Source organism: Dromiciops gliroides, chromosome 1 (assembly GCF_019393635.1).
Source record: "Dromiciops gliroides isolate mDroGli1 chromosome 1, mDroGli1.pri, whole genome shotgun sequence".
In the NCBI taxonomy this organism is placed as follows: Eukaryota; Metazoa; Chordata; class Mammalia; order Microbiotheria; family Microbiotheriidae; genus Dromiciops; species Dromiciops gliroides.
In genome coordinates, this window is record NC_057861.1 from 452,572,724 (window position 1) to 452,595,703 (window position 22,980).

Genomic DNA, 22,980 nt, shown 5'->3' on the forward strand with positions numbered 1-22,980 from the left:
ATCCTATACCTGAGTCTATTACCTTTGTCAGGAGATGTGTGGCATGCTTCATCATTAGTATAAACTCATATAAACTGATGCAGAGTGAAGTGAGCAGAACCAGGAGAACAATTATACTGTAACAACAACATTTTAAAGACAAACAACTTTGAAAGGCTTCAGAACTCTGATTAACACAAAGACCAACCACCCTGTCCTTTTAAATTTCTTTTTTCTTCAACAAAGCACTTTCTTGACACCATTTATTGGGGAGGAGAAATTTGAGGCTCTCACTTAGTTGTAATCATCTTGACCCTTACTAAAAAGGAAGTAGAAAAATATTAACATAAAATTATTATACATATGGTCATGTCTAGTGGATCTTTGCTCTACAAACAGAGCTGTCATATTGTGTGTATCCTATTGTTTTAAAAGGTCATGACATTAACTACACACATCTTGCTAATGGGATCTGTGCAGAACTAATTAAAGTGCAAGAAAATTGACAATAGAAATGCTTGATCAATCTCAACCCTATTTCTTAGTGATCCCCAATTTTTTTACATATTTACTTTCTTCATAACTTTATTTTAATTTTGAAATATTTTTGCAATTTTCTTCCCCTCCGAAGTGTAACGATTGGAATGACGCCACCTGCTGGAGACTTACTGTAGAAGAGTTCCATCCATGAAGCGAAGGTCTTTGAGGGCAAGACCAGGAGTCTTTTCTTTGGCGTCAGGAAGTGACGCAGGCTAGTGGGAGGAAGAAGGAAGAGACTGGCACTCGGTCTCTCTTGCCTTTGGATTCTGGTGGAGAGCGGAGCTAGAAATGTGCTCTCCCTTTAATAGATAGGAATCTAGGCCTTTCTCTCTCTTTACCAAATTCTTATTCTCCTTAATAAATGCTTAAAAGTCTAACTCTTGCTAAAGCTTATAATTTATTGGCGACCACTCATTAGATATTTTAGACAGTTTAGCTAGAATTTTAGCCCTTAACAAAAGCAAATGCCCAGATTTCTCATTGTCTTGTCCATTAATGTGATATCTTTAGTGTTCTTATATTTCCTTTTGTCCCTCATCATTCTCTGCCTCTTTGAATCTGACTTCCTTCAAGACTCAGTTTAAATATCACCTTCTATTGGAAGCCTTTATCAGTCCTTCATCCATTTGAGTCCTCCCCTATCTTATTTCTAGTCAGTATGTTTTTTGTCCATCCCATTTTTATTTACATTGTTGTTTCCCCCATTCACAGTTAAGCTTCTTGAGGGCAGGGACTATTTTGTGTTTCTTCCTTTCTTTTGTTCTTTGTGTTTAGGATAGTACCTGGAATATAAGATGCACTTAATAAATGCTTGTTCTTTGATTGATTGGGTATCATTTCCCATGCTATTCTTCTAGAATTTATAGGAAGACTTCTGCAAAAATCTTGTAACTAGTGTTAAATAATATTAATGGACTCTAATTTTTTTTAGTATTTTCATTTTCTTTCCCTAAAGTCATTGATAATTTTGCTTGTCTTGTTTTGTCGGTCATTTAACCTTTTAATTTAATAGTTTAGACTTTGTTAGTTTGTGGTTTTCTTTCTTTCTTTCTTTTTTTTTTTTTTTGGTGAGGCAATTGGGTTTAAGTGACTTGCCCAGGGTCACACAGCTAGTAAGTGTCAAGCGTCTGAGGCCAGATTTGAACTCAGGTACTCCAGACTCCAGGGCTGGTGCTCTATCCATCATGCTGCCACCTAGCTGTCCCCAGTGTGTGGTTTTCTAAGGCAATATGAAGCCTTCCATTTCCCTGTGTTATACCACTGCTTCTTCAAAAATGGTGGCACAAAATGAAAAATTTTGTCTACCCTTTCCTGTTGATCCTCAGGGTGCATTTGTTAGCTATTACCCACCTGACCATCAACTATTTCAGCTATTTCAGGTCACTTATTCATATGTAGCTTTGTGTAATAATATAGCGTACATCAAGAACATGTTCCTTACCCTGAGCTTTTTTTATTTTATTTTTTTTTTAGTGAGGCAATTGGGGTTAGGTGACTTGCCCAGGGTCACACAGCTAGTAAGTGTTAAGTGTCTGAGGCCGGATTTGAACTCAGGTACTCCTGACTCCAAGGCCGGTGCTCTATCCACTGTGCCACCTAGCTGCCCCTACCCTGAGCTTTTATGCCATTAGTTCCCAAATCCCATTTTGTTAACTTTGAATTGTTTTTAAGTGACCTTTAAACTTGTAGGAGAAAAAGAAATAGTAACCTGGGTATTTGCTCCTCAAATAATCTGTTACTTTGTTATTTACAATCCAATCCAATCAATATTTATTAAGTGTTTATTATGAGCCAGGCACAGTGTTAAAGCACTGGGAATACAATTAATAAAAAGACAGTCCTTGCCCTCAGTGTTTACAATCTAATGGGGGGGGGGAGGAGGGGGAGACGATACACAAAAGGAGGCAGAAAGTGAGGGGTGTTCCATGGAGTTGAAAGCAGGTAGAGTAGCAGATGCAAAGTGGTGTGACTTGAAAATCTACTTTCTACTCTCAATAAAGGAAGGCTTTGAAAGGAGGTTGATACTTCTTCACTCTAGTGTCATGAAACCAGGCAGAGTAGCAGATGCAAAATGGAGTGAACTGAGACTTTATTATAAAGTTAACACTCAAGTAGCCAATTAAACATTCCTTTCCAATACATGAATTTTTTTTCATGAAAAGGTTGAGTTCAAACTGCATCATTAAGACTTCAGAACAGAGATTTAGCATACTTCCCAATTGTTCATAATGAGCATGATACTCTGAAGGATAGCAACACCTTCTATAAATGAATATCCATGGTGGTTGGAGTCATGGGATGATTACAAACAAAATAGATTTGCTCTTTTTTTCTTGAAAAGATTCACATAATAAAATTGTCATTAATAATATAACCAAATGTTGAGTAGATGTCTTTCTAAATGCCTTATTTCCAAATGTCCTTGGTGAAGAGAATGTCTTTGCAGCCCATAACTTTAATTATTTAATGACTTATGGAAGTCTCCTGTTGAGTATTCCTTTGTGACCGAATATTCTCTGATAAATAAGAGAGCATAGAAATGAAAATCCTTCCACTCTCACTTGGCCAGAGGACATTCATTTAAAATTTGTCCTGAGCTCTAGTCATCCTTATTCTGTATGCCTTCCATTTTACTTCTCACACTTTAAGTACATGTGTTGAAGCATTAATAGTAATTTTAGAAATAGCAAAAATTCTCATTTGCTCAAAATCATAAAAGGAATGAACATAAGCCAAAGGGTAAATGTGTGTTTTTTGTTTTTACATTTTTATTTCAGGATACCTCAGGCACCTTAGAATTTCAGCCAGGGGAGAGATACAAATACATTACTGTTAACATCACAGATAATTCTATTCCTGAATTGGAGAAATCTTTTAAAGTTGAATTGTTAAACTCAGAGGGAGGAGGTAAGGATTATATATCAAAAGTTCTTTTTTTTTTAAAGGTTTGTCCTCAGGCAATATATAGACCCTATTTAAGTGGTTAATTAGTTTGAATTAAACACAGTTACATATTCTTCAAGAGGAGTCTAGGTCCTGGATTGACTAAAGAATGGTTTAAGAAATTTGATTAAAATTTCTAGTATATAGTTTATCTTGCTACCTAAAAACCACCTATCTTGTTATCTCAATTCTAAGTTTAGAATTAAAAACTACTATGAAACAAGCCATGGTTGTATATTAACAAATAGACCAATCGTAGTTCATGATGCCAGACTTTTTATATTTGTGTTGAGAAAATAGAATGCTTTGGGGTGAAAAACTTTATCACATACATTGTAATAGGAGTCCATTAGTTCTTGTGCTAGGTCTTTTAATGTCCCTCCTGACCTGAGAGAAATGTATTTTGAGAATGTGAAAGTGTAATTGCATTGAGAGACAGCAGAGTCTGGATGTAATTCATAGCATTAGCTTCAGACCTATCCCTACAAACCAGTACTTTATTCTACTGGTCACCACATCATTCATCCTATTTGGGAACAGGGCTAGAAATATGAACAAGTTGATGCTCAGATTTACAAGTAGTTTCTTGATGTGGACATTAGAACATCTGAATTTTATTGTGACTTTCATAATAGCTCCTTGTGTAATTTATGGAATAGCACAGCCCATGTCCATATTGACACTTAAGAGATGCTATTGGGTAGCAACTTTTGTTTGCTTTTCTTTCCAGACTTATGTATATATCCAAGTGGGGAAACCATGATATTGTTGAAAATTAGGTCTATGATACAAAAGTCAACTAAAATGATTAATCTTATAATTGACCTTCATTTCAAGTAAAAGCAGCATATTGGGAAGATAATGTGCTCATAAAAGTTGGGAAAGTGGGGAAAATATGCTGCTTTTTCCTCAAGGAGGATTTCCTCACAGTGTTCCTGATGTCCTATTGGAAGAGAAGCAGGACAAAGCAACAATTAAGAGCAAGGAGAATGGCAGCAGCCATTCTCCTGGGGGTTTGTATGCAGTAAATAAATGAGAGGAGGCCAGACAAGGTAGACAAGTCATACCTAGGGAAGAGCAAATGGGACTTTTCCTCAGGGAACAAATATTTAGAGGATACTGTGAGAAACTGTAGCAGCAGCCTAGAAACAACTAAATATAGCATATAGTTAGCAAGAATAATTATTTTAAAAAGGAAGCTACCAGATACTATTTACTTCCCACACCTCAAATTCTCCTTTAGGGAGCTTTTAATGTCACTTACCCTGGCCAAAAAAATTTCTAGTTATGGCTCTAACAAGCAGTATGTAAAAGATCTACTTTGTATTTTCCAAGGGGTTCTTTTTCACTGATTTCATTTGATTATTTTTCTGGTAAAGTTTTCATTTAAGAAAGAAAAAAACAACATTTAAAGGTAGTGGCTGTCCTATACTTAATTCAAGAATCCATGATTTTGTCATTGTGGATACAATTTCCACTGAATTAAATTGTAGTCTCTCTGCCTTTGTGGATAGTCTTGCATGAATTTAGTGTGGTTGAAAAAAACATCACTCATTGGTGACTTTTTTGGTGATAATATTTCTATACTTAAGCTAGTTCTAAGATGGTGAGATATACAGATGATTGACAGTCCAGTTCTTGCTATGGTATTTGTTAAATCATCTCTTTTAATAAATCAAAGCACTTAAACACATATAATAAAACCAGAAAAAGGAGCATTGTCTAATTGTAATAATATTACTGACAGCAACTTTGATTTATCTATATTTTTTCTTTAAAGAATTCAAAACATGATAACATGTTGTAAGAGTATCCTGTTTACTATCTCTATGAGCATTTAGGCAAACATGCATTACTTACTACCTTTTAAGTATGAGAACATGCATGTAAGAAGAGGCCTAGGGCTTTGTATAAAGGGGAATGTAGTAACAGTAACAAAACTTTTTTATCTTTGGTAATGCAGCTATGGTTGAATTGGAAGAAAATTAACTATGTAACTAAAATTGTGTACACACATGTATATACTCACATACACATGTGTATATACATACACACATACATATAGTACATGGGACAATAAATTGGTCCACTTAATAGGTAGGATTACTTTATAGAGAGGTTCATTTGGTTGTTAAGGAACTTAGGGCCTCTTTTGGATCATTCTATAAAGCTGTATTTTGCTGCCTTGCAGGCCATTTCATAATCAAATTCCAGTGTATTTGATGACTGAAGTATCTTAGGGTTCATCTCTTGCAGTCTTGAATTCAGATAAAATTGAGAATAAAGAGTCACATGGACTATTTCCTGCCAAGCCATTCCCTCTTTTTGGATCCCGATAGAGAACAAGATATTCTCCAGGATGTAAAAGCTACTTTACTTATTCTAGTATCTAATGCACTGTCAGGAAGAAGGAGAAGGGTATCACAAATTTTACTGCCTCTTTGTGGTAGAGAGGAAAGAACTCTTACTTTGAAATCGGAGGACTAGGGTTCAAATCCTGCTTCTGACACTTATCTATGTGATCTTGAGAAAGTTGCTTAACCTCCTGAGCCTCTGCTTCCTCAATGATAAAATGAGAGAATTGGATTTTGTGGCTTCTGCAGTCTATTTCACCTTTAAATCTACGTGGCACTGTCAAATTTTTAGCAAGTAACAGAGGTTTTTATGCACTGAAATATTCCTGCTCACACCTAACCTCTGCCCCTACCACCATCATGCCATGCTTGTCCTTGGTTGGATTGAATTAAATAAAGCATTTTTAAGTGCTTACTATGTTTTCAGGCACTGTGCTTCGTGCTAACAATATAAATATAAGAAAAAAAGAAGTCTTGGAATTAAGGTTAGACTTTACATTCTGATGGGGGTGGGGAAGATAACAGGTAAAAGGGAAAGAAAAGCAGGGAGGGGGGTGCCCAGAGAGAAGCAAAGTGGAAGAGGCCAGAGAATCAGGAACTGAGCCAAGTTAGAAGAGAGCAGGGCTGGAATACTTTCTCAATTGGAGGTTCTTGGGAGGAACTCACCAATCAGAGGAAGAGGCCTCAAAGAGGGGCACATCATTAGTAGGAGTAAAGCTGAGGCAGAGGTTGAAGAGTTGGGAGATTTTGGAGATCCTGGTACTTTACAAGATAAGGGTGTCAGGAGTGTAAGCTGAGTTGGTAGTAGAAAGTATGGTTGTCCCTTCATCATGGGGGGTTTAGGAGTGTGATGCCTTGGCAATCTGGAAAATCCACTTAATATTTTTTGGCCCTCCCTTTGTACTAGAGATGAAGTCTGAATATTTTCTTTTTCTTTTATGGGATGTTTACAGTAACTTATTGTAAAATTTGGGTTGATATATTTTATGCATTTCTGAGTTTCTAAACTTTTTCTGTGTTGTCTTCTGGCCTTCATGTATCATCTGCAGCTTCCACAAAACTTCCAAAAGATTACCATTTAATTTTTTTGCCAACCCATGATATATCAGTAGAATTTTTATTATTATTTTTTCCTTCCTTCCTTCCTTCCTTCCTTCCTTCCTTCCTTCCTTCCTTCCTTCCTTCCTTCCTTCCTTCCTTCCTTCCTTCCTTCCTTCCTTCCTTCCTTCCTTCCTTCCTTCCTTCCTTCCTTCCTTCCTTCCTTCCTTTTTCTGTTCATTTATCTGTCTATCTATTTATCTATTTATTTATTCATTTATTTAGTTTTTGTTTTTATTTTTCCCCAATCTTAATAGTACTTTGTTTTTTCCAATTACATGTAAAGATAGTTTTCAAATTTGTTTTTGTAAGATTTTGAGTTCCAAATTTTTCTCCCTCCCTCCCCAAGGCAGAAAGCAATTTGATATAGGTTATATATGTACATTCACATTAAACATATTTCCACATTAGTCATGTCGTGAAAGAAGAATCAGAACAAAAGGGAAAAACCACAAAAAAAAACCCCCTCAAAAAAACAAAAAAAAAAATAGAAATAGTATGTTTCAATCTGCATTCAGATTCCACAGTTCTTTTTTCTGGATGTGGAGAGCATTTTCATCATGAGTCCTTTGGAATTGACTTGGATCATTGTATTTCTGAGAAGAGCTAAGTTTGATCATCACATAATGTTGCTGTTACTGTGTATAATGTTCTCCTGGTTCTGCTCACTTCACTCATCATCAATCCACTTAAGTCTTTCCAGGTTTTTCTGCCTGTTCATCATTTCTTATAGCACAATAGTATTCCATTACATTCATATACCACAACTTGTTTAGCTATTTCCCAGTTGATGGGCATCTCCTTGATTTCTAATTCTTTGCCACCACAAAGAGAGCTGCTATCAACCTATCTTATATAAAAATCACAATGAAGAAAGATGAAATGTAGAAGGGATAACTGTATAACCCCAATCCCTCTGTTGTGGACCTTTTAGCTCTAGCATGTATTACACTTTGTGCTAATCTATATGAGACTAGGTCTTTGATGTGTAAAATATGAAATCTGTGCATGTAAAGAACTGTATGAGTGTCTTTTCTTACCTGAGATTGGGGAATTCTAATATAGAATTCTCAGAAAAGAACTAAATTTGCATCAGGATAGGACTTCTGTATCCTGACATAAATAAGAAAATTATAATTTTTTTTAAATTAGGAAGGCTGGCCTGGCACCCATACCTGAAGCCAAATTTTGTACTGCGAGTCCTCAACCCCAACCCCCCAACCTTTTGTTATTGGGTTGTAAATGACACATTCTGCTCTTCCTTTGTAATAAAGGCATTCTTTCAATAAAGTTTGGGGGCTTTTCATGAATAATGCTATCTTCTCCTCTTAACTGAACATGTAGTAAATGCTTTCCATCTCTTCTCTGTTCTATAAATGTGTATATGTGAATTGCGCAATTCTGTGCTTCTCTTCTTGAAGTTGCTGAACTCTTTAGGATTGATGGGAGTGGTAGTGGTGATGGGGACGAGGAGTTCTTCCTTCCAACTATCCACAAGCGTGGTAAGCATCTTAGTCTATCCTCTCCTGCTTATTACTCTAATTTTCTACATAAAATTCTGCCTCCGAATACTATGGTCTGAAATCTACTGAGTCATACTTTAATTGGCTCATGACAAGTGATTACCATTGTCATCATTTCCTTTTTTCATATATTCAGAATTCAATTTTACATTTGTTTTTAAAATGACTTGGAATGAGAAATGTGACCTTTAAAATGAAGTTTCATTCATAAAATAATTTTGAAATCTGTATAATTCTGCATGGTCTTGCTGCCCTGAAAAGGTGAATAAAAATGAGAACATGTATTATAATTTAAGGGCTCTATTATAATTTCTCTACATATAGAAACATTGTTTTTTTATTGATAGTCAATATGGGTGAGAGAAATAAATTAAAAGGGACCCAATCAAGAAAATATATTACTAAGATGATCATTGCTCTTAAGAAATAAATTTTAAAAATTGAAGCTATTTCAAAATAGTCCTTCTTTCTTTCTAGAGCCTAGCACAGTGCCGGAATGTAGCAGGAGCCTAATAAATCCTTACTGATTGGCTGATTTCTATTTAAGATATTTCCATCATATGAAAGAAAATCCTCATTCTACCTCCTCTTTTAAAGAGAAAACTTTCTATTCCTTAGAAATCTCTTTTTCCAAATCTAGGGTTTTTATACACCATCGTTGTTAACCCCATGCAGCTCAGGACCTTTTTTCATACAATGGAGTATATTCCAGTAACATTTCTTCTTTTTCCTTAATATTCCCAACTTCCTGCAGTCCTTCACGCAACATCTTTACTATATCACCTTTTCGTGTATGCCACATATCTGGCTAACTACTTGAAGACCACTCAAAAATTGAGCACAGTTTTTTTGGAAGTAGTAGGTATTTTGGTATGAAACATTTGGAAATGTGAAAGAAGACATATAGTAGTATAATAATATTAGTATGGTAGGTTAGGATTATTGTGATGTTGGAAATCAAAGTGCTTCATTTGGATTGGAAAAAAATTAGGGATGATCTTGTTCTAGAATGTATGTTCATTTGACATATATTCTCAGTAGTCATTGTGTCTGACCTTTTCCACATTCTCTCTGCTGAGAAATTTTCTCTTTCATAGAACAAAATCTCCAAATTTTATATTTATTTTTATATTTTCATGTACTTTGTATCTTCCTTTTTACAAAATTGATGCTCCAAAGGTTACAAAATGACAAGTTTGAATTTCTTTACTAGCAGATGAGAACTAGATGCATTTTGTTCATTCACCTCTTACTAGCTATGCGACTTTAGGCAAATCACTTAATCTTTCTAAATATGTTTCCTTATCTCTAAAATGGGGATATTAGAACTACATAACCTGAAAGGGTTGTTGTGAAGATTAAAGTTTTTCATAAAAATAAAATGCTAGCCTTGTTCCTAAAATGCTAATTAGAGGTATACTTTCCTTTCCTTTTTTAAAAAACTGGTACATATAGCCAGTTTAGGAATAGCTTCCCAAATTATAGTAACCATTGAGGCTTCGGATGATGCTCATGGTGTATTTGAATTCAGCCCAGAGTCATTACATGTCAGTGGAACCGAACCTGAAGATGGATGGAGCTCAGTTACATTAAAGGCAAGTAAATTTCATTTCATTTTATTTTGTAATATTTTAGGCAATATTTGATTCCCAAATTTGTTTCCATTAATGGTTGTATTGGAAAACAGTAGCATTGTAGATACAAATTAATGATTTAAAAATAATTTCTATTGGATTTTGGTATTTGTTTTTGTGCTTAGCAATGAATACAATGGAATCTTGCTATTCTGCAACTATACATAGCTTTATTTATTTAAAAATAATAATAAACATTTTTACTATAAGTTTTGAGTGCCAAATTCTATCAGTCCTTCCCTCCCTCCCCTCCCCTCTCCCTGAGGCGGTAAGTAATCGGATATAGGTTATACATGTGCGGTTATGTAAAATATTACCATATTAGTCATTTTGTATAAGAAAACTTGAATAAAAGAAAAAATGAGAGAAAGTGAAAAATAGTATGCTTCAGTCTATATTCAATCAATATCAGTTCTTTCTTTGGAGGTAGATGGTATGCTTCCTCATTAGTTCTTTGGGAATATCTTGGGTCATTGTATTGCTGAGAATAGTTAAGTCATTCACAGTTCTTCATCAAATAATATTGCTGTCACCGTGCACAACATTCTCCTGGTTCTGTTCACTTCACTATACATCAGTTCATATGTCTTTCCAGATCTTTCTGAAATCATCTTGCTTGTCATTTCTTATAGCACAATAATATTCCATCACCATCATATACCACAGCTTGTTTAGCCATTCCCCAATTGATGAGGAATGTCCAATTTTTAGCCACTACAAAAAGAGTTGCTATAAATATTTTTATACAAATAAGTCTTTTTCTCTTTTGAGGGATGTCTTTGGGATATAAACCTAGCAGCGGTATTGCTGGATCAAAGGGTATGCATAGTTCTCCAGAATGGTTGGATCTTTTCACAACTCCATGAACAGTGGATTAGCATTCTAGTTTTCCAACACACAATATTTTTATTTTTCTGTTATATTTGCTACTCTGATAGGTGTGAGGTGATACCTCAGAGTTGTTTTAATTTCCATTTCTCTGATCAATACTGATTTAGAGAATTTTCTCATATGACTTTGATTTCTTTGTCAGAAAACTGCCTTTTCATAACCTTTGATCATTTATGAATTAGGGAATGACTTCTATTTTTATAAATTTTACTTAGTTCTCTATATATTTGAGAAATCAGACCTTTATCAGAGATGCTTCTTTCAAAAATTCCCAGTTTTCTGTTTTCCTTATAATCTCAGTTACATTAGTTCTGTTTGTACAGAAGCTTTAAAATTTTATATAATCAAAATTATCTATTTTATGCTTTGTTTTGCTCTCTATTTTTTTTTCTGGTCCTCAATTCTTCTTCTGTCCATAAATCTGATAGATTAACTATTCCATGTTCTCTTAATTTGGATATGGTATTACCCTTTATACTGTGGCTTTTAAATTTTTTTGTGGTCGCTTTATTTCTGTCGCAAATGTGGGGAAAATTAGATGGGGTTTCTAACATATTTGTTACTTATAAATTAGAAGCTTTAGCACCAGTTTTGGGCATTAAGCATTTATTAAAGCATACCACATATTAGTAAAAAGAGAATACCTGGCTCAGAAAGTTAAGAAGCCCTATGTACCAAGGATAGAAGAGTCATGGAGAACAAGGCACTGCCACCGCCTTAGATTCTCAGGACAAAAGGGAAGTCTCTATGCTTCTGTGACCCGAAGCTTCCTGCAGGTCTAATTGAGAGGCGGTCCCTACACACTGCTCCAAGCTAATTGGCCAGCATCACCCAAATCCATTGGTTCACTGGAATTGAGGGCGGTCCATGAGCAGAACATGCCCAAGGTCAGGGCTCAGAGAACACACCCTCTGAGGACCAGGCCCTCAGGTAGGTGTATTTTCAACTAAGTCAACTTCAAGTGAGTTAATCAGTAAAGGCAATCCAGTCAACCTCAATACTATCCTGGGGATCCCCAAACCCATTATTTTCTCACAATACACATAGCTTTACATAGTCTAATGAAACCATACTGTTAAGATATACACAGAAGCAATTGAAATCCTAGCCTTGCCTTCTTAGCTATTTTATCTATTTATTTAGCCTGTTAGGAGAGATCACTCATAATAAATAACATATAATGTAGTATATGGTAAAAGGACAGATAAAACCACAGACTAAATTTTAAGGACTAAGTGCCCAAAGCTATCTAGAAGACAGGATGATATTGTAGAATCAGGAGACCTGAGTTTGGCGGTGACATTTACTAACTGTTATTTCACACAAGTAGCCAAACCTCCCCATGTAACAAGTTCCTAATCTATAAAATGGGCGTTATATAGTATCCTCTTAATGGGAAAATGTTCTATAAGCCTTATAGTGCTGTATAAGTGTGTTATTATTTTATATATCTCCTTATAGCTTATCAAAGGGATTGTAATTTTTATTATCATAGTTTAAGGTTCAGTAAAATACTTATATGGAATAGTAGCATTAATTTGTTTGATGAAAATTATTTTATTCCTTTTAATGGGTGACATAAATTTTTTCATTCTTAAGAATGAGGTTTATCATTCCTCAAAGTTTATTTGAAAATGTATTTATAACTTTATAACTAAGGGCAGGTAATGTATGATTTGGTTTACATAAAATTTTTATAAAGCTAACTTTTTAGGACTATATTGTACAAAATAAAGTACAGCTAGATACTACTATACATATTAAAAGTAAGATTGCCTCAGAATGTTATTGAAGCAGGTTTTTTTTAAATGCATAAAATATAACAGAAGGAAACACAGGACAGTTTTTTGTTTGTTTTTGCAGGGCAATGAGGGTTAGGTGACTTGCCCAGCGTCACACAAGTAATAAGTGTCAAGTGTTTGAGGTCAGATTTGAACTCAGGTCCTTCCAAATCCAGTGCCAGGCCTTCATCCACTGCGCCACCTAGCTGCTCCACACAGGGCAGTTTTGGGTTTTTTTTTTTTTTGTGTGTGTGTGCGTTCTGCTTTAATATAACTCTCGGTATGTAAATGATCTAAATGAGCTCTATACAATCATGCTGGTTGTGGCAGCAATAAGGAACACAAATTAAAAAAATGTCTGGAAAAGTGGGTATTTGAAGGAAGGAAGAGGAGAAGGGGAAAATCAAAGGCCCACTGGATGCAGGTTGTTGTTCAGTGGTCTAAGAACCACCTTATTATTGTAGATAGCTGCTCTGGCCACTTAGGCTCACCACAAAATGAGCATGAACTGAAGTCCTTGGAGGGCCAGGTATAAATAAGGTGGGGTTGGGGAGGAGTGGAAGGAGGAGAGGAGAACACAAAGTCAGTTATTCAGGCACACAGGGCAGTTTTAAAAGTAACATGTTGACCCAATTATATACTTTTCTAAAAGCAAGCTGTATGAAATAGAGACTCACAGTTTCACATGTTACCTTTTTATTTTGCTTTATTTTTTAAATGGAAATGTCCTTTTTGTGTATTTGTTAAGTTCAGAATAAAATAAATTATTTTGTTAATAATTTATTAAAAAACCAAGAAAGATGCCATGGATAATCATAAATATAATTTGAGTTAACCATATTTAGTTTATTTCTAATGTATATTAGAATTGAAGAAAATATCATGTGTTTTTTTGTTTGGTTTTTTGTTTTTTGTTTTTTGTTTTGCAGGCCAATGGGGGTTAAGTGACTTGCCCAGGGTCACACAACTAGTTAGTGTCAAGTGTCTGAGGCCAGATTTGAACTCAGATCCTCCTGAATCCAGGGCTGGTGCTTTATTCACTGTACCACATAGCTGCCCCCTGAAGAAAATATCAAGCTTTAACTTAATTAAAAACTAAAACATTTGTTTTGAAAGCTTGTTTACTATTCTGTTACCATTACATTGACATTAGAAAAACTTTTCATCATACAGAAACTTGAATTTTATAACTCATATTATGATACACATTGATATGAGCTTTGATTTTTTTCCATATTCTTTAGGTTGTGAGAAGCCATGGGGCTTTGTCCCGAGTAACTTTGCATTGGAACATTCCCTCTGATGTTTTTGGAGACCTTGCCTTCACTTCTGGCAACATCACTTTTGAGATGGGACAGATGAGTGCCAATATAACTGTGGAAATACTGCCTGATGACATTCCTGAGCTGGATAAAACATTTTCCATTTTAATCATAAATGTTTCCAACGGCTGCCTGGGAGTCCATACAAATGCTACATTAACAGTTTTGGCCAGTGATGACCCGTATGGAATATTCATCTTTTCTGAGGAAAACAGACCAATCCAAGTTGAAGAAGCAAGTCAGAATGTTACTCTCACAATCATACGATTAAAAGGTCTTCTAGGAACAGTCATGGTTACCTATGCAACAATGGATGATATGGAGAAGCCACCTTTTTTTCCATCTAATTTAGCCAGAGCAACTCAAGGAAGAGACTACATACCTGTTTCTGGTTTCACTATTTTTAGAGCTAACATGAGTGAGGCAACAGTTATTATTCCTATTTTGGATGATGATGAACCAGAAAGGTCAGAATCTGTGTTTATTGAGCTGGTCAACGTTACATTAATAGAGAGAGTACAGGATCGACCAAGTAAGTATGATTTTGTTTTACTTATCCATCGTAGTGCAACTCTAGCAGTTCAAAATAACCTAAATATGTTATATTAATGCCTTTGGTCTTTATATTGTAGTCATGTTTTGGTGGGGGAGATAATTTTCTCTTCACCCTGCCCCTTCAGATTGAACTTACCCTTTAATACATAAAAACACCAAATATAAGGACTGCATCTGATAGTACTCTTGCAGTATCACACTTCTCTGGCAGAGAGAGGCATTTTTCATTATCTGTTCTCTAGACCATCACTGGTTTTTCAGTTACTCAGAGAATATGTTTCCTTTTAATTTTTTTCATTTTTTTTCATCTTTGCAACTACTGTTCTGGTTCTGTTAATTTTATTAGGCATAAGTTCATGTTTTTCCCTTAATTCCTCCTTGAGCTGTTTTTAGGTGAAGATATAAAAAAGAAAATTTTCCTAAAACTGGTGGTACATAGAGCCCCTACCTTTTTAATGGATAATGTTCAAAAGTTCATTTTTCAGTCAGTTTGCCACAAAAAATGCGTTTTCCCATAGAAACTATGTTGTAAAAGATGGCTAGGTTCTAGGCCACCAAATGTTTATTTTACCCGAATGTAGCTGAATCTTTATTATGTGTTTTCAGTCATTCATTCTGCAAATATTGATTAAGTGACTTTTATACACACTGCACAATGGTAGGTACTGATTTAGGTACATACAGGTAAGTAAGACATAACCCCTTGCCTTCATGGGGCTAACAGATGAACAAGTAAAATACATTTGGAATTACAAAGGGAGAACACATCTCTCCCTGGAGGTGAGACCCACCCTCACAGTCCAGAAGAGTGGCTGCTGGTAGTCAGGGCTCCATCCAGTAAGGCAGAGTAGAAGAGGTTCTGCTAGTAGGAACTAAGAGGGCTGGTGGACTTGGCAGGTACCTCTCTCCCCTAGACAGCTCTAATTGATTGCCATGGCTAAGACTAAGGAAAAAAAGAGAGGAGAAGGGGCAAAGGACTGTGGATTTGGAATTACATGGGCAGCTGCTCATTTGGGGCAGTTCTTTGCCCTCCCCTGGGGAGTGATTTTGGGGGGGGAGTGTGGGAAACTGGGTTTTGAACAGGATTCCACTGTGGCACTGTGTATAGTTTGTAAGTAAGGATTTTGTTAATAAGGGACTGCTCATAGTAAGATCTTGTTTTCCCCCAGGGACAAAGAAGACCCCTAGTATACAAAAAAGAGAGAGCAGGGAAAGAGCCAAAGATCTGTAACACAGCTGAATATACCCTGGTGGCTTCTGAATCTTGTTTTAAAATACATCTGTGGAACAGGAAGTAATAGCAGTCTACAGCTACAGTAAAGTCTGGATGCTTTAGGGTAATGTAGGTCAAACTGGTATGTGCAGAAAGCCCATATAAATTCAGTAGAAGAATCCTTGAGACAGTTCTAGGATCTTAGGGTCAGCTTGTAATTACAAAGAAACTAAAATAAAGGTGTGTGATTATTCTTGTAACTGTGGGCTTTTTTCTCTCAAAAATACATTTTTAAATCCTATAATTGGTCAATCACTGTATATTTATCACTTGTCAGGCATGGTGCTACGTGCCAGGGGTACCAAGACAAAACAAATAGTTTCTGTATTTAAGGAGCCCACTACTTTCAGTGGGGGGAGGGGCAACAGCATATACACATATAAAGACATACCAAAACATGAGTGCATTTGCATAGACATGGGATACAAGATGTACTGGATGTAGGTGCAGCCTAATGTTCCCCCCAAAAAAGGGATGGAGGGAACCAGTATTTTGTGTTTCATTATTCAGGTTTGTATTGTTGAAGTAAAGTTTTGTTTTCAATGAACAAAAGTTTATCTAAATCTTATTTGTTAACTGTTTTTTTAAAAAAAGTTTTTAGCTTTTTTTTGGTCTTATTTTTAGTTTGATGAGTAAAAATAATGACCTTTATGATTGAGTATTGATAAAAATGTTCACCATAAAGGTAAAATAAAATCTGTAGAAAATTTCCCTAGTGAAAAGTTAAGGATTCAGGTTGTAGTTGTTAGCTGAGAAATCAGGTGGTATGAAGTTAACTAGAGTAGAATATGTAAGTCTTTGTTTAAGCACTTAATATTCCTTAAACATTCCTTGAGTACCTATATATAAAACTATGTCCTAGGCAGGAACTGAGGGTTATAGCAGTAAATAAGATATAGTTCCTATTTTCAAGGAGCCTAATGTATAATAACTTTAGTGAATTGTGTACTTGGGGTATAGAGTATTAGAAATCTAGGCATGCACGTGGGTCTCTTGCCAAAGGACGTGGGCATCCCAGCAATCTCTGATTAGTCCATTGATCTCCTTGAAAGGAGAGATTGCATCAAAGATGATTTGCCACAGAGTAAAGAGGAACGTTCTTCCTCTGAACCCCCAAGAGGCGATAAGACTAATAGAAACACTCCATACGTCTCTCTTTGGAATTCTGCTAGCTTGAAGCTGCCTAAAAGAGAGAAAGTGGAGAACCCTTCTACAGCTTTTATAGCCTGCTGATGGGGGAAGTTCCTCCAGACTATGTGGCCAAGTGTCTTTGATGTAGTTCCCCAATTATGGGGACAAATGGATCAGTCAGGACTTGCTGAGGGTGGCTGTCTCTTAGCAAGGGGCCAAGGCATGTATTCTGCTGAAAGAGAGCAGAACACACACATTGTTCTATGGGAAATGTGCCAGTATACCCATTCTACAAGTGTAAGACATAATCATTGCTTCCTAGGGGGGGAATGTTTAGCTGGAGGGAAAACAAAAAAAAAATAAAACTGTCATCTCTGAGACAAGTAGGGAATAATTAAGTGCTAAATTATATAATACTGGTCCATAAGAACAGAAAGAATTCAGTGGACAGAGAGATGCAGGGACATTTCAGGCTCCTTGCTTTTTTTTTCCTCCCATGAAAGCACTGGCCAATTACCAGAGCTCATAAATGAAATCAAGCTGGAAGACTAATTGATTTATATTTGGTCCAGGGAGCAGGGCAGAATGATCAGTGTCAGAAGATAGGGCTAACATTTGGCATAATGAGGAAACATGTGTAAGAAGCAAAACAACAGACAGACCCTAACATGCTACGTCTATATTACTGCTATTCTATTTAAAACGCATATGAATTACCTCATATGTTAATTATAACTCAACACTAATGCTTTTTTCTTATTTTTAAATTTGATTTTCTTTTTATAATATCTTTTGTTTTTGTGTACTATTTGATTCCTCCCTCTACAGTACCCATGAAGCCATCCCAAATAACAAAAGATTTTTTTAAAACAGAGAAAAAAACAGCTTAATAAAATTAACCAACAGATAATCCCCAGAAAAGGGAAGCAAGAAAGGTTCCTTGGGAGAAATGGCCCATAGTTTGGCCTTAAAGAAAGGAAGAAACTTTAGCAAGTGTATGTGAGGGAAAGACAGAGGGCTAATTCCTGCCATGAAAGCCTAACTACGTGAGCAAAGTCACAGAGGGAGTGGTAGGAAGAAAGAAGGAGCCAGAAAGAAACATAGTTTAGTTAACGTAGCAGTCTTCCTCAAATAATTCTATTTTGTAGCTGTCTAATGACATTATCATGTGATTTTATAAAGGCATGATGACATCAGTAATAACCAACCTCAGATTTAGAAAGACCTGAGTTTCAGATTTTGCATTTGACACATATTAACTACATGGCCTTGGGCAAGTGGCATAACGTTCGTCAACTTTAATTTCCTCATCTGTAAAATGGGGACAATAATAGCTACTTCACAGGGACAAAAGATTGGAGATAAAGCACTTTGCAAACCTTAAACTACTGTATAAATGTTAGCTCTTATAATTAGTAGCAATAATAATAACAATATTTCAGTGCTTCAATCACCTACAGGCTTTCCTAACATGGGGTTTGTGAACTTGATTATCATTGGTTTCCTTACAATCCTAGGTATTTTATGTTTTTGAATTTTAAAACATTATTCTTAGGAGCAGTCCATAAGCGGAACCAGACTACCAGAGGAGTCCATGGCAGAGAAAAGGATAAGAACCCCTCCTGTAAGACAGTACTTGCAGATGTTGGTTGATATGTATTAGTAGAAAACTTTTTCCCCTGTAAATTCCCTGTAGCAATAAAATCCCAGGTCCAGTCAAAAAACAAGCTGTGTATCCTAGCTGTCTGTTTTGGTTTCTCATCGCTCTAATAGACTGAGGGCAGAGGACTCTTTCTGGCCTAAATGTGGTATGTGTTCCAGTGCTTGGTGCTGTGCCGTGCACACAGGAGGTGCTTAATAAATGTCTGGCTGTATTGTGTTTTGGGATCAGTGCTACGGGGACTGCTTTCAGCTCTCCATGGTTGAGGAATGTTCAGGAAATGATCAGAGAAAGGGTATTACATGATTTTCACCCTGTCATGGACATTGCAGTGAATAATTCCAGCCATTATTAGTACATTAGAAATGTAGTACTTGGGTTGATAGTTTGTACTGGAATTTTATTGTTTTCTCTTTACAGTTCCAAATTCTCCACGTCTAGGATCCAAGGTAGACACCATTGCTCATTTAATTATCCTTGCCAATGATGATGCATTTGGAACCCTGCAGCTCTCGGCGCCAATTGTTCGAGTTGCAGAAAATCATGTTGGACCAATTATCAATGTGACAAGAACAGGAGGAGTTTTTGCAGATGTTTCTGTGAAGTTCAAAGCTGTGCCAATTACTGCAATAGCTGGTGAGAAAAGATCTCATTTCTAAAACCCTTAAACAGTGATAGACTACTAGAGAAGTTTGTAGTTGCTTTTGATAAATACAGCCATACAAATACACATGTAGTAGTCAGAAAAGTCAGCTAGAATAATGAAAAAAGTGTATTCCTGCACATTCAGTTGCTGAAAATAAGCATCTTGTATCATATATATATATATTGTATCATATACAATAAATGCCCATAACATTAGTGGGAATTACTAGAGAAGTCATTTTTGAACACAAACATTTTATGATGATCAAAAGTGTATGTATCTAACTCTAAAGTAGATAGGACACGATTAGGATTTTTTTTTGTCCTTTTTGAGGTTGTCCTTGAGGAGAGATTCATGTGTAAATGATTGCTGAAGAACAGAAAAAAAAAACAAGCAGCCATGGGATCTTAATGCTTGGCAACAGGCTGACTTTCTGTGCTTCTTTATTCTTCATGTCTACAAGCAGAGATGATGAAAACAGACAAAAGTCTGCATTAGCTCTTTAATTCACACAGACCAGATTTTTCATTTCTAATCTAATCTTAGGGAACTGGTCATCCCTTCTCCCCCAGCAATACTCTTGCAACCTTTGAAAGGGGTTTTTTAGACTAAAACTGTTTTCTGCACTGATGAGACTCCTGCTAATGTGTTGGCAAAGGACTGAAAAACCTTGGTTGGTTACTTTCAAAGATATTTATATGACTGTCCATCTGTCCATCCATCATTTATCTATCATATATCTAAAACTGAAAGATCAACCTAGTGCTATGAATTTTAAAAAAAATATCTAGTAAACAACAACAAAAAACCCCCCAATGAAGCAGACATGACACTCATTGGTAAAGAATTAGCTGAGCTAACTAAGCATTAAGTGAGGCTAAGGGGTAGGAAAAGCCAAAGTAAGTGCCTTCAGCCCCCATCCTTATGGCACTTTGCTAATGTTATATGTTGTTTTTGTACATACTAAATTTCTAGCAAATCAGCTTCAAATTGCTGGGAGCAATTCACCTTTATTGTTCTTGTTGGTCTTTTTTATATATATATATATATATATATATATATATATATATATATATATATATATATATATATATATATTTTTTTTTTTTTTTGCGGGGCAATGGGGGTTAAGTGACTTGCCCAGGGTCACACAGCTAGTAAGTGTCAAGTGTCTGAGGCCAGATTTGAACTCAGGTACTCCTGAATCCAGTGCTTTATCCACTGCGCCACCTAGCTGCTCCCTATATAATAATAATTTTTAAAAATGACTTTACTACACACACACACACACGCACACACACACTCACACACACAGCCCTTTACAGTTTGAAAAGTATTTTACTTACATCTTTATGAGGGAGATGCTTCAAGTTTTACTGATCCAATTTTATAAATAAGGAAATTGAAGCTTGGAAATAAATTAATTGATCAATTTTCTAAAGATATTGAACTTCTTTTTGTTTTGCTTCAGAGTTTAAAACTATATTGCTTTTCGATTTGGTAGGTGAAGACTACAGTATAGCCTCATCAGATGTGGTCTTGCTAGAAGGTGAAACCAGTAAAGCTGTGCCAATATATATCATTGATGATATATACCCTGAGCTGGAAGAATCTTTTCTAGTACAGCTGCTGAATGAAACAACTGGAGGAGCCAAACTTGGGGCATTAACAGAGGCAATCATCATTATTGAGGCCTCTGATGATCCTTATGGATTATTTGGTAAACTTGATCACCTTGTTTCCCTCTTTAGACTTTGTATCTTTTGGGAGCTGCTGAGACGAAATGTGCCACATAACAGATTTTCCTTCATTTTCATAGAATCAAAGAATTAATCCTTTTACTTTTCTATTGATACTTTAAGTGTCCTAAATTCCCCAAGAGAAATCCCAGATACCAAAAGACCAAAATGGGGTTGATTCAATATCTAAGACTCATTACAGACTTGGCTTCACCATGTATTTGGAACTAACTGTGCTTCACATTTCAGTTTTTCAGACTACTAAACTTATAGTAGAGGAGCCTGAGGTCAATTCTGTGAAGGTAAACCTGCCAATAATTCGCAATTCTGGGACACTCGGCAATGTCACTGTTCAATGGGTTGCCACCATTAATGGAGAACTTGCCACTGGCGACCTGCGAGTTGTCTCAGGTAATGTGACCTTTGCCCCTGGGGAAACCATTCAAACCTTGTTGTTAGAGGTCCTGGCTGACGACGTTCCGGAAATTGAAGAGGTGAGAGGAAGAGCTAGTTTAGAATGACACTGTAAATCAACTTCTGTTACCTTGTCTTATGATTCTTAGAGCACATGTATAGGAAACTGGTACTGTTATATTTGAATAAGGGTGTTTGACATATCATTTTACAAAAGGGTATTTTAAACACAGTAATGGAAAATGGAGTCCTAAGCCTCATTGAAAAAATAAAAACATAACTCTGTAAGGAATTGTATAGTGTTATCAACAATTCACTAGTTTGTGTGTCCATAGAGCTTCTGCAAGGCATATGTGGACTTTGGTCATTGTAGTTGAGCATTTAGAATATCTGAGCCATAATTTTTTTCTTTCTATTCCATTTGTGACATATTAAATTTTAATTTGATTGAATCTGTACTTCCTTTTGGCTTTAGTGGGAGCCAATCACTTTAAATTAAAGGAAGATTTTAACCCGTGTTAAGCATCTTCCCAATCTTGATTTCTTTTTGATGAAGAGGCATGCTGAGAAATAAAAATTTAGATTTACTGTGAATATAAATTAATCTTAATTATATTACTGGATGAGGCAAAAACCCCTGTTTTTATCAAATATAAGCAGCATTAAAATCTGAGCCTATAATGATTTCCTTAGAAATATGTTTCTAAATATTATTTTTATTTTATTAATTTAGAATGATAGAATATTAGTGCTGTCAGTAGTAGGTGTCAGGGTGAAGCCAACAGAATTTCTTTCAAGTGTGAATTGTTTTTCTATAAACCAGTTAAAACAATACTTGTAGTTTGGAGATTAGCCAATAGGTATATATTTTTTAAAAAATCATGTGACTCAACTTTGAATGTATTAAACATTTTTTTTTGTCAGAAAGCTTCCATATTTTATTGTTGTAAAAACAAGCTCTGGTAGAATTTATTTGACAAGAAATGTCAAAATGCTTTAGCTGATGCAGAAAATGAATAGACTATATTTCTATCTAAATCATATATTTGAATAGCTATTTTTCCCATGAGAAAGTCTGTGACATGACTATAGGAAAGTCACTTACCCTTTCAGTCAATGATCAATCAGTCAATCAATAAGCATGTGTTAAGAATCTACTATGTGCCAAGCTTTGTGCTGGTCTCTAGCTAGACCCAAAGGAAGAGGGAAAGGGTTGGAATAAGCATTTATTATGCACCTTCTATATGCTAAGTGCTAAGCATAGCACTTTACAAATATTATCTAATTTTGTCCTCACAATAACCTTGTGAGATAGGTGGGATATGATCTTCATTTTACAGTTGAGGAAACAGAGGCAGACAGAAGGTAAGTGATTTGATCAGGGTTGCTCAGCTAATGAGTATCTGAGGTAAAATTTGAACTCAGGTCATCCTGACTCCAGGTTCATCTGTACCTCCTAGCTCCACATTAATGATTATGTTTGCTATCTAGTAGGTG

General features: G+C 35.7%; 1 protein-coding gene across 1 annotated transcript in view; it reads left to right on the top strand.

Moving 5' to 3' along the window:
* The window catches only part of ADGRV1 (adhesion G protein-coupled receptor V1), a 786,537-nt gene that overhangs the window by 123,866 nt on the left and 639,691 nt on the right, over positions 1-22,980 (top strand). Inside the window, 7 exon segments of the mRNA XM_043996987.1 lie at positions 3,297-3,426; positions 8,336-8,416; positions 9,893-10,032; positions 13,988-14,597; positions 19,105-19,320; positions 20,835-21,050; positions 21,319-21,563. Of these exon segments, the coding sequence (XP_043852922.1) occupies positions 3,297-3,426; positions 8,336-8,416; positions 9,893-10,032; positions 13,988-14,597; positions 19,105-19,320; positions 20,835-21,050; positions 21,319-21,563 (1,638 nt within the window).